The sequence below is a fragment of the Prosopis cineraria genome, unplaced genomic scaffold (assembly GCF_029017545.1).
Source record: "Prosopis cineraria cultivar Desert tree isolate PC_DT_omini unplaced genomic scaffold, ASM2901754v1 PC10, whole genome shotgun sequence".
NCBI classification, from domain to species: Eukaryota; Viridiplantae; Streptophyta; class Magnoliopsida; order Fabales; family Fabaceae; genus Prosopis; species Prosopis cineraria.
In genome coordinates, this window is record NW_026555341.1 from 9,019,763 (window position 1) to 9,033,224 (window position 13,462).

The window sequence follows — 13,462 nt, forward strand, 5'->3', positions numbered from 1 at the left end:
AACAAAGGCTAGATTCTGTAGAGAACCAAAATTAAGTTCACTCTCTTTAGTGGTAGTTCTGAGTTCTGAATAACAAACTTATCATGATTAAAAAAAAAGTAAGCCATAACGCAATTTCTTTAGTTGTGTTGTGTAAAAATGAGTCGAGCACTTTTTCCAATTTCTCAACGCCATGTTCATGCCACTCCTAAACTAGGGAATCTCACACATTTTGTAGCACCAATTCATAATGTCTCAAGTCACGAGGTTCAATTTTACAACATGTTCCTAGTTTAATGTTGAAGCTAAAATTTGAGATCTCCTATCCCAACCTATCAACAAAATCAAAGGCTTTGCTGGAAGAGATTAACGATCAATCTCAATTATATACTTAAAGAAACAAATAACTATATCAATTGGCTTGCTTACCACCTTGTATTAAGGGGAAAAATGAACCGTGTGCTTGTTGTATGGTATAGTTTTCAACAACATACGACTGCCCTCATGTATTAATGATTGATCACAGTCGCAATATAATTTTTGAGAAGTTTAAAATTATTTCTTCCCATAAAAAAATGCTATAAATTTCTTCATTAGATCTCACATAGCCTTCATATCTTTTATAGAATTTAATATTGATGTAGAATATATAAAAATCTATAATCAATCATGCTATTTATATGCTATAAATATTAAAATTCATTCGTAAAAATCTGCATAACGTATAAACAAAAGATGTGTCCAACAGGACTAGTATGAAATAAATTCAAGGAATGTTGGGTATATATCTTTGATAATGAACTAATAACATGAGTAAATCATTTTAATAATGAGATTCGTTCTTTCCATGGAGACACAAAATCCAAAAGGGCATTAACATGAGCAACAAGACTTCCACTAAAACATGATGATCACTACACTAATAACCAGTGGCAGAGCCATATATATTTGAGGAGGGCTATATGCCTCCCTTCAAATGAGAAAAATTACTTACATAAGAATGAAGGTATAGGTATTTATATTTTACACCCTTTTTTATGGTTTTAATTTTAAACCATTTTATATTATTTTTTAACTTAGATTCAAAATTAATTTTTTTAATTCAAAAGCCTAATAAATTTTAGCCCACAATTTCAATATATCTAAATAGTAATATTATTTTATAAAAATTAACATTTATTAAACCTTTAAGAAAATAAGAAAAAAATAATCTTGCCTGCATTGTTTGAAATTTCAAAACAAATTTGTGAAGAAATTAGTTAAAATTAGAAGACACATTGTTTATCCATTAGTTTACCTTCTCTTGAAATTAGCAACAGTGTCACCTATTGTCACAATAACAGTTGAAAGAGTCTTTTTTATTATAAAGTTTGTAAAAATTCAGTTGCACAATCGAAGAAGAAATTCATAGATAAATAATTATCTCGTGACTTATATTGAAAAAAATATATTTAAAAGCATTAATAATGAGTTGATTAGTTTATCATTCCAGAATATGAAACCACGTAGAGAACACTTATAAGGTATGTAATTATTAAATAATTTTTGTTATTTTTTTAAATTATGAATATGTAAATAATTTCGCCCTCCTGACCCGATCCTCACTCCGCCACTGCTAATAACGAGCTAGTAATACAATCTTAAGGTTAAGGTTATCTCCTAGGGTTTTATTGAAGCATCGTCTTCATCTGGGGTTCTCGATCGTGTATCACCTTTTTTTTTGCCTTGATTGTGGGTTAATTTTGTTTGTGACGGAGGTTGGCTTGAATCTATTATGATCACTAGTTCTCCAGAAGTTGGTTATGTCTAAGGACTTGCTCCATATAAAGTATATATTTCATTTGTCTTGTTTGATCCTTTTTTTTATTTTAAATTGTTTTTTTGTTCAATATTTTGAATGATTGATTGGATGTCAAATAAGAAAGGTTAACGGGTTATGATTTTTATGGCACAGCAGATAAGATTGTTGGTTGAATCGTTGATATAACAATTAAATAAAAACAATATTATATACATATATGATAATATAAATATGAAATTGTAACATTGCTTAAAAATAAATATGAATATTTCAATTAGAGGATGCAAATGAACACATGAAATTGTTACTTATAAAAAAAGCAAAAATAAAGACTTTATAATCTATAATAAAAATAAAATTATTTTAAAAATACAATTATAAAATAATAATATTTGGGATTGGAAATGATGGGACATTATAAATTTATAATTCAGCTTTAAACTACTCATTTGAATTTTCAAATTTGTTTTGTTGCTGATGAAACTAGGCCAATTATGAAAATTGGGGAGCGTAAATACTATCAGTAGGGGCGTGGAGAGGTGAAGGATCAAACTGCTGCTACATTTTCAATTTCATTAATGAACGAGTTGAGATGCGGAAAGCTTGACCCTATAGCTTGCCTTTCCCTCGTTCCTTTGCGTTTTCTTCTTCTTCTTCAATCTATACTCTTTATTTTTCTCTTTTCTTTATTTATTTTTTTCTTGCATCGGGTCTTCCTCCACCTTCACATTTCTCATCCTCCCTTCATCTTTTCATATTTTTTTGTTATTCATTATTTTTTATTCATCTTCACTATCATGAGACTGGGGATTCCTCAACTTTTTTTTAATCACAAGGCCATAGCAAAACTGTATAAAAAGACTAAGATTTAATCATATATAAAACCATAAGGTTTCTACAGTTGAGCAAGGAAACATAAAAAATCTTAATATCAAACGTATCATGTGGTGACCGGTAGGCTAAGAGATCAATACATCTATTTGCTTCCTTATAAATAAGGTCAAAGATGACCATCTAATCTCTCATAGTAAGTTATCTAATTTTCTTGATACTATCTGATAAAGGATGACTCTTAGAGTAGGTGCAGTTAATGAGTGACAACGCCTCCATCAAATCAAAGTGGGCATTAACTTTGGGTAATTTCACATTCCAGCAAAGGTTTATATTAGGTTGATATCCAAGGTATTTAAAAAATCCTTTCATCTAATTTTCCTTATTATTGGTGATGATGCCTCCATAAGCTGCAATGCCATTAATGTTCACAGAGTTGTCAATGTCAAGTCTAATCCATTCGAGTTCAGGTGGACTTTATTTATCATCATTTGTAGAGTCTCTTTTATCCAAACAGGTGATTTTAGATAGAAGCTTCAAATTATTGTTTATCTGCTGGGTGTTAGAGAAGGCAATATCGCTATCCAGGATCTCATCTTTTGAATATAATTTCTTGCATATAGCTTCCCAAATGTTCCAAGAAGCTTATGCAAAAAGTCTCTACTAAGGTCCTCTTTTTGTTCTCAAGCTACCTACTTCAATCTTTGCATTTTAGATTATCCAATGCTACACGTTAAGAGAGAATAAGGTGTCAAGTTTTGTAGTATTAACTAATTTTTTCCAAACCTCTTTAGCTTGTTCGTAGTCATGTAAAATATGAATTGAAGAGTCAAGGGAGTTACAACCAAGAGGATAGATACATTGATGGGGAGTATTCCTAGTTGTATGCCCGTAGTTGTTTTGGAGATGATTTGAAGCAGCTTTCTATAAAAAATAATTCATTTTTTCATATGCAGGCCACTTCCAAATCTTAGTCCATATATCAGAGTGATGTTAGTCCTTATGGGCTTCCATGGCTTTATAAGTGGATTTGATGGAAAAGTTGCCATCAAAGGAGAGTCTCCAAAAAAGTAGATCTTCTTCATCTTGTATTCTGGCAAAGGTTAAAGACCTTAGCATGGAGAATAGAGTCGGGCAATTGGCACTGAGAAATGTATGCTTAACAAGAGGGTCAGGGAATATAGACCATTTATCATATTAAAAAGATATTTGATATCCTTTACCAACTTTCCAATTTATATGTAACATGAATTTGTCCCAAACTTTGTAGATGCTACTTTAGGTATAAGAGTAGGTGTTTAGTTTAACTACCATTAGAATTTTAGACTTATTGCATTTATATTTATCATGTAAAACTTATACCCAAAGATAGTTAGGCTTAGTGATGCCCTAACAAAGCTTCATGGTGAAGGCAATATTTTGATTATTTAGCTTCTTAAGCCCAAGCCTTATGTCTTTTTATCCATAGTAATTCTATCTCGAAAAAGGAGATGTGGTTTTTTATTTTCATTAGTTGGGGGATTCCTCAACTTTGAGTATGAACCTATAACCACCTGCCTGGCTCTTCCAAAACTATTCCATTTTATGACTTAAATTTGGTTCCCTAATCAAAAGGTGGTTCCACTACAATTTAACCCCTTAAACAGTTCGAACCCTCAAAAAAAGTCACAAAAATTTTTGATCGATAATTAGACTGATCTGACTACTCAGTCGAATGTGAGTTTGAAATCATTGGTTTGATTAAGATTTTGATCTTTCTAGGTTTGTTTTAGTATTTGTATTTTGAATTCCATATAGCAAAATCATCCTTTTGTTAAAAATAAATAAATACAACTATCCCTTATGTATGATATAGTGGGTGAGAGTCGTGAAAAACTAATCAATACATTGAAGTTGAACATAATGAAAGTAGAGCATTGACTCATTGAGAACTTCAAAAAGTCAAGTTCAACTAATAAAAACAACCTTTTAGTGCTAAACTAGCTTATTCATAAGTTGTGTTGAGAAAGACTACAGTAGACTAAATAATTTGATTGCTTTATTTTTCATAACTACTAGAGTCTTGAGAACATTCCAAAACTAGATTGTTAAAATGAGATAGTATTTCAGCATCTTAGGATATTAAAAATTGGATTAAAGTGTACTTTTATCGTCAGACTATTTTTTGAGAACACTCAATATTATAAACTATTTGTTGTAGAAATATCACTCTTAAAATAATTAAAATGTAACATACTCAATCATTCACCGTTAAAAATGTTAACTAGGACTCAAATTTGATTGAAAATGTCACCTGTATTTCAAGTAAATATGACTTGAAATGTATTTTTGTTCCTAAATTATTCTCCCCCAAGTATTTTAATTAAATTATTTGTGTTGTAACAATTTTTCCTTTAAAGTAATTAAAACATATTCCTTTTATTTTTTATTGTTAGAGAAACCATCACTCTTCATTTGTATTTTTTTAAGCAAAACCACCTATTTCAATAAGTATTTATTGTACATTTTTTAAATCACCCCTCATAAATTATATTAACAAAAAATAATTAATATATGCTTATATTGATTGATGCAAGGTATTTTAGTTTAACTTTTTTATTTTCAGACATAATTATTATAATTAATAAACTTTCTTAAATTTTGTGATACAATTTTTCTCTCTTATATATAGAAATGGAGGTAGTAGTATATTCCTAAAACATCCTTGAATAACTTAGGCAAATTCCTTTTCTATCCTTCTTGTTTATTTTTATTAAAATACTATGTCAAATTGTGGATGTTGAGCAAGAAAAGGCTATCCAAGCCTTAGCAATAAACTATAGGGAGATATATAAAGAAACAATGTTGGGGTGTATTATTAGGTGAGATATCTTTCTCTCAACTGATCATAATTCTCATTGTCTTTAATTGTTGACTGCTCATGCATTTTATTGCCAATTAACCCCACTTACCCATTCTCCTAATGTTAGTTTATGGTTTTTTTTACAATTAAAAATGTTATCCTCCCTCCTCAATTTAAAGTTGGTAGTTCAAACAGAGTGAACTTATTTTTATTTTAATTAAACCAAAAGAAGAAGGAAAGAAAGGAAATTTGCTTGTTTTATTTACGAATGTCTTGAAATATGATACATTTTAATTATTTTAGGAATGAAATTGCTACAATACAAATAGTTTAGGACATTAAGTGCTCCTCAAAAAATAATTTAAAAGCAAGAATACACTTTAACTTGGATTCACCTGGTATAACAAGTAACATCTTTGATCAAACTTAAGTGTTAGTTAGCATTTTTAATAGTTAACGTCAAGGTATTTAATGTTAAGAGCAAATAAATTATATTTTGATTACTTTAGAGATGAACTTGTTATAACAAATAGTTTAGGATATAGGTATTTCTTGAGGAATAGTTGGCATAAAAAATGCAACTTAACTCTAAAAAATATTACCCAAAATTGACAAGGTAAGATAATGGGCATATTTGGAGTTAATTTATGAAATCTATTCACTACAAACTACTCTCCCTTTTGCCACATGAGCGGTTTCCCCGGTTTAATTAGTTGTCTTCTGGTCTGGTGAGGGTATATACATGATCCACAATGATTCAGTTTTAAACAGAACATGGAATATTTGAAGTAGCCTATTAAAGTAGAACTAGATTCATGGTTAAACTAGTTGAAGATTAGTTCCCGGATTACTGGCTGATATGTGATGAAATCAATTAGATATTTTCTTAATAACAATATTAAAAATATTATTTACAAAAATTACAATTAAAGCATAAAAATATCTTCGAAACGGAGAAAAAAAATTACGTAATATTTTAATATAACAATATTTTAATAATTTATCATTAATTTTTGCTGTAGCATCAATCTTAACCTTATCTTAATAACTACTCTATTTGTATCAAATTATAAGACAATTTAAAGAGAAAAATAAACTTTTGGTCTTTATAATTTTTACTCAACTATCAATTTGATCCGTGAAGGTTTTTTTTTTTAATTCTCTCCTTAAAGTCAGAACAATTAAAAACTTTAATATTTAAACCTTCAATTTCATCCAACATGATATCATTGTGTTAAAATTTTGCTACCAGATGACGTGTTTTAACCAAAGCCAAGTCAGCAGACACATGGATTAAAAATTTGCTACCTCTTTTTTGAAGAAAGTAAAAAAAAAAAATGCCAACATCCTAAGGCTTGGGTGTTTCTCTTCGTCTCTCTTCGACAAATTTGCTCGCGATTGTCTCCTCCATGAAATGATTTTCATATCTCTTTGGTCAGCGATCTACTTTTGTCTCCTCGGCGATACACTCGCAACAACAAAATGTATTTAGTTCCTTTCTCTCTTCTCTCTTCAGGTGATTTCCTTCCTTCTCGATCTTTTCTCAGTGATTTTAAAGGATTAAAGCCACTACTTGATTTCTTTAATATATAAAGACATGTTATGCTAGATAGAGATCTAGGTAGTCAAGTCATAATTCCTTCAGAGTTTTATCCAACGCCTTTGGTACATTCTCAGGTGCATGATTGGCGTACTTGGAGTTTCTCAGAAAAACAGAGCATCTCTGTTAAGTTTAGCAATCAAGGGCAGAAATATGTATTCTAAGAGTGAAAAATCTAGGGAGAAATTTTCGGACATTACAAACCAAAGTTTGGAGGTGATCCATAAGTCTTCACGGTTCACAATCCCTTCATCAAACAATTTCTTGAGAGCAAACCATAAGAAAAACATCGGATTATTAATCAATAAATGGCTTATGTAAAGCATAGAGAGAAAATGCAAAAGTAATAGCAGTGGCTTGTGATTTCTGGTTAACCACAACTTATTCTCTTGCTGAAGCAGATTGACATGAACTGTACATCGATTCATATGAATGGATACCCTTTGAAATTGGAACAATGCTATGCACTTGGGCAAAAGCAAGACTGCGAGATATCAATAACTGAGCAATGCAAGTTGATGACCAGCAAATTAAAAAAGAGACATCAGAAAGAGAACATTTATTAATTTCATTTCTTTTGGATGAAATTTATGAGTTGTATTTTCATTTCCATGTAGTTGCAGTTATAATAGCTGTACAAAGTAGTTGTGAAAGAAGATTTCAAATAAATAAAGTGATATCTGACGCAATTAAACGGACTACTTGTACTGATGCAATTGATTGCCAGACATTTCCAATTACAATATAATTTATAGCATGTTGCAGCAAGGTCCATGATTGCTCAAAACACAAGAATTGCGCCTTAATCATCAAACTATTATATTTTACTGATTCAAACCTTTTATCTAATTTTCCAATAACCCCAATCATGCATGGTGAGAATTAATTGGTGCTTTACTAATATCTCTCCTGTTCCAATAAACCTGCTGAAGCATTTGCTTCAAGTTATGATGATCTAATGCCCAAGAGAGGTAATATATGTTTGTTAAAATGACATGACAGATGAGCTTTCAATTGAGTTCCAAAAATTCAATCAATTTCAATGCTAAACGAAAAAGATTTACCAGAAACCAATAATGTTCTATCGATTTCCAAAAAATTAAAAAAAGTTGGGAACTTTATATTCAAAACATTGGATCAGTTTCTACCCTCTACCATGCAAAGGCTTTCAAAATTAAACTTGCAGCTAACACGTCTGATATTGCCCCCTTCACTGATTTTCCTTCTCTGCTCGTCCAATCCGTTTCTCTTCTGCTTTCTTCATAATATACCACCAGATCCTTATTAGATGATTTTACTGGTGATGTCTAAGTGTGTTTGATTTTTAGTTTATCAAAAGTTTATTTATTGAAAGTTCTTTTTATAAAAATCAGTTTAATAAACGAAATTTATATTTGAATATATTTTTTTAAAAATTAGTTTAGTAAACATAAAATTGTTTGAATTATGATAGCAAAATATAATTTTGAATATACAATTACCAAAGAAATACATTGATTTATGATGATTTATAATTTTTATTATACAAATATAATATATTTAAAATATTTAAAAAATGTGATAAAGATTTTAAATAACATAAAATTTGATCTATAATGCTCAAAACTTGATCTCTAATTATTTATACTTTTTTAATTTATAATTTTAAAAATGTAATAAAGATTTATAATTTTTATTGTACATTAATGTTAAAAATTAATATGATTAATTATTTAATTTATAATGTTAAAAACTTATATCTAATAATTATTATTTAAATAATAATTATATTTTTAATAAATTAACTATTTTTTAAATAAAAAAATAAGGTGGTAAAATAATATCCACATTTCAAACCTACATTTGAAATCCAACAAAAAATAGAGTTTCAAAATTTACATTCTAAGCTCATTTCAACCCACTGTTTGAAAGTTATCTTGCTCCCTAAAAAAATTCACCAAACAACTTTTAACATTTGAAAAGTTCATCCCAAATGTTAAATGAGAGAAAACCAAATGCACCTTAAGACTCTGTTAAGACACAACATTTAAATTTTAACACCATTTTTTATGATGAAGACAAGTGAGACTATCCAAAGTAACATTTTTAACATTGGTAACTTTAAGGAGTTAATTGAAAAAATTAAAACTCTAAAGATTGATAAATGAGTAAAACTATAAGTACCAAACATTTCCTGTTCCCCAATTTCAAATATTATGCATCCCAATAAAACTTATTAATGATAATTTACAAATTTACTTTTTTAAAAATAAAAATATAATTTACACTATAATTATTTCAATTCTCTCTTCATTTAAAGATAATATTAGAAAAGCATCATTAGTGAAGTTATCTTACAACAAAAACATTTAAAATTATTTTATAATTTGAGATAAATAGAATACTGGAAAAATAACATACAGATTTCAAGAAGATCAATTAATTTAAATCAAGTCTCAATTATAAGACTTCAAGAATTTACAAATTTGTCTCTCAATTTTGCAATCTCGTTGTGATAAATTTATAAATTATTTTTTAAATTTTAATATAATTAAAGAATAAAAAATTTATTTTTCTATTAAGATTTAAAACACAAATTATAAATTCATTATAATGAAATTATAAAATTAATAGTCAAACTTATAAATTTTTACAATTTATCACTTGAGATATAATTTAAATTAATTCTATTTGACTCTTTGTCATTTTCCCTAGAATATTTATTTAATACTCTTTTCGTTCAAAAATTTAAAATATTTTTAATTAAATATTATTCTTAATAAAATAGTTATATACTTTTCAACTAATCCTATATTTTTATATTTATCGGGTATCATCAAGAAGAATAAAGATCTTACAATGAGAGACTGAATTATTACCTTTAACTATATTTATAAAGAAATGAATAGATGTGTTGACAGTCATGCATGAGACTTTTAATATTATCATTTTGAGTTTTTTTCCAATAGATTGTAATAATTTCATAATTTTAAATATGAGCGGACCATAGTACTTTTATACAGTTTTGCCGGGCCTTTGTATTCAAATAAAATTACAATCCAGCTCAAGACGGGTTCGTTTGAAGAATAAAAGCCACACGCGGACATCAGTGCATCACGTGCCTCTCCATAGTCCAAACAGGCAAAAATCCCACAACAGGCTAACCATCTTCCGTTGCTTCTCTCTCGCTGGGGTTTCTTTCCGCAGATTCTGTCTCTCCTAGGGTTTGATATAGGCAGGAAAGTGCATCGTTCTCCTCTATGTTCCCGCCAAGCGCCCTTCTAATTACATCAGGATTCATCTGATTCTTTCTATTCTACTCCGTTTTCAATATTATCTTTCATTTCTCCCTATCTTCTCAATCTACCGTTGCGCTTTAGGGTTTCGCATCCATTATGATTATAGCCTCTCCTCCCTTCATCGGTTCTGTTTTTATCTGTCAGAATCTTCGTGCTTTTGGTCCTGGCTTGAATCCTTTCGCACCCTACTGTATTGCGAATCATTCCGTTTTCTCTCGCTAATTTTATCGTCCTTTGTTTTTCTTCAGTGAGTTCTCGTTTAAAAAAAAAAAAAAGAAGTTATGTAAATCGGTCACCCTTTGATCTCTAGGGCCTCGTCTTTGTTAAATCCAGATTAACGAGAATAGGAGCTGGCAATTTTTACAGGCGATTCTTGGTGTTTCGAAATACAGTGCTAATTTCGAGGGATTTTAATCTTAGATATCAAATTTCAGCTGTCATCGGTTACTTAGATTGCTGAAAGATATGCCTCAAGAGCAGCCGGGGTTCATCCGAAGGAGCTTGTCAAGAAGGCGCTCCTTAAGGTCTGGGGTAGATACGGATGACAGGGGGTGGACCTCACTTCATGTTTGCGCTCGCAAAGGAGATCTCAAATTGGTAAGTTTGACTCCTGATTCCTTTTCTCTATATTTGAGTGCGTTCGATCCATGCACATTTGCTTGATAGTTTTCACGGATCTAAATTAGCGTGGATGCATTCCCTCCAACGAATAAACAAATCAACGTGAAGCATGGAAGAATATAAAAGGGTGCAGTTCTATATTTATGATTTGAGGTTATGATTATTTTCAAGTGATAAGCATTAACTTTCTGACACTTTAATTGCTACTATCCTCGTAATTGTTAGGCCATATGTTGGTTCGACTAAGTGGCATGGACCTGTAATGTCATGTATACTGCTATTTTAAACATGGTCTTATTGAAGAGGAGGAGAAAAAGAGAAAAGAAATGGAGCAATAAATTTCTCCGTGTATAAAATTAAAATGGTTATCACTTCAACGTATACTCAAATTTTGTTTACTGTTGCATAGTGCTAGCTACACTATATGTAATGCAGACGAAAAGCTATTGCGCAAAGTCTCTTCACTGTATGTATGGCTCGTAAGAAATGGAGGTGGGATTTTATCGAGTAAGAAACCCTGTGATTTTAAGTTTTCAGTTTTTTTTTTTGGTTGACTTCTTTCTAAATATTCTTCTGTGGAGATTTTCTTCTTGCATGACAGGTAACATTTGCCTCTTTGTCCTCTCTTTCTTCTGTTCTGTTTTAGTGCTTGCTTTGATTTGATTATCGTGGTGTAAATAGGTTACCCCTCTGACTTTCTCCCATCCAAAGATGATTGTCTTGTTTCACGGCTTAATTTCTGAAATATGAGCGTATATATTTGTTCCTGTGAGTTGTTGGGGAACGTAATGTTTTCTCTTGGAGTTCATATATAATCTTCTCAATGTGGTTTTCAATTCTGACTTGCTCTGTGTGTGTAATTTTCTCTTGAAATTCATTTGTAAATATTATGGATTCCTTGTCCCCTTAAGATTGTGTAATATTTGTAGCAAAGTGGTTTTCAATTCTGTCTTGCGCTATTTGCTTACTAGGCTTCTACTAACTGCACTGTCCAACAGGTTAAGAAGCTTATCAATGAAGGAATGGATGTAAATGTTGTCGCATGGGGTCCAAAATCAAAAGGTGTCACCCCGCTTCATCTTGCTGCTGAAGGTGGCCACCTTCAAGTCATGGATGAATTACTTGAACGTGGTGCAGATATTGATGCCAGGACTAAGGGTGCTTGTGGCTGTAAGTTAATTCATTCTCCCCCGAGGTGGCTTCAATGCTACCTTTTTTTTTTGTGGCAAGTATATGCATATTGAGTTACCACTTTCTTAACGATTATGTGTTTAAAACACAGGGACACCTCTCCACATTGCAGCTAAAGAAAGGAGGAAGGCAGCGGTGAAATTATTGGTAGAGAATGGAGCATTCTTGCCTCCTGATATCAACGATTGCAGATTTAACCCCCCAGTTCATTATTGCCCAGGCCTTGAATGGGCCTATGAGGAGATGAAGCGACTTCGATATGAAAACTCATCATCATCTGGGGACACCTCTTGCGGCTCAGAAAGCTGAAAATTTCTTCTGGAGTTCTGCCCGATGCTTGGTCTGTCTTAATTCCATCTATCTAGTGTGAAGTGTGAACTAATAGAAGACTGAAACAAGCAAAACGTGCCTTCGTGTCTGCTGTGTAATGTATTTTACATTACTGTCGTTTTTTTAGCCTTAAAAAACCGAAATACATTTAGTTGTCATTTTTTATCGTATGGCGATTGTAACTGTGTCTGCATGGGAATGTTGTGCGTGGGAATGTTTTGTTCCGACCTCTGTATTATTGTCTGTTGTCTACAAACAATGAAGGGATTAGCTTTTGGACGCCCTTGTAGAAAATAAAAATCTAAAGCCTCCAAAGAAATTGACTGTCTTTTGAACGTCCATGTAGAGGTGTTCGATGCTCGGCTTGCTGCTGTTGTGCGAGGCAGGTGGCGGCATTTCATTTCATTTCATTTTGTGAAAGGGGAGGAATTGTAGCCCATATTTATAAGGTCCAGGATTATGGGTTGAATCTTAGGTTAGGATCTATTCATCGCCCAAGGCGAATCCGACCTCCTGGATTGGCGTTTATGAAAGTTCCTATTACCCAGGGTGGAGGTTAGTAATGCCTTGGTTGTGGAACAGTCTCAACCGCGCCTTGTCCATTTATCAAACTGACAGAAAACAAACCAAGACAACCTCCTAATAGGTCTTGGCGCGATTGCAAAATTGCAAAGACGAGAGTTGATGCTTAGGATTAATTTGAGTCTCAATAAGTAGAACGGGATCTGCGAAGACATCATCATGGGTTATCTAATCTTGGCTTTCATATTATATGAAGGATGGTGCTATCGGTTTTGATCAAATGCTTCTAATGGCCGAAACTTGAGATTGCGACGAGAAGCGGAAAAATAATCGGTCCACCCTTCGGTTTCAGGGTGTATCCGTTCTCTGGGCTCTCGATGATGCAAGTCATGGACTTTGGATTGGGATATGCTTTACTAACCGATGTCTACCGACGTCGGTGAAGCCCTTAGGGTTTTTTTTTTTTT

The 13,462-nt window shown here is 31.5% G+C and overlaps 1 protein-coding gene across 1 annotated transcript; it reads left to right on the plus strand.

The window, feature by feature from the left end:
• Nucleotides 1-10,150: 10,150 nt before the first annotated feature.
• LOC129322989 (phytochrome-interacting ankyrin-repeat protein 2-like) lies at nucleotides 10,151-12,792 on the plus strand. The gene is made up of 3 exons (XM_054969478.1): nucleotides 10,151-10,928; nucleotides 11,951-12,122; nucleotides 12,235-12,792. Exons 1-3 carry the CDS (start codon nucleotides 10,797-10,799, stop codon nucleotides 12,450-12,452), a joined length of 522 nt encoding a protein of 173 aa, XP_054825453.1. The 5' UTR covers nucleotides 10,151-10,796; the 3' UTR covers nucleotides 12,453-12,792.
• The last annotated feature ends 670 nt before the right edge of the window (nucleotides 12,793-13,462 follow it).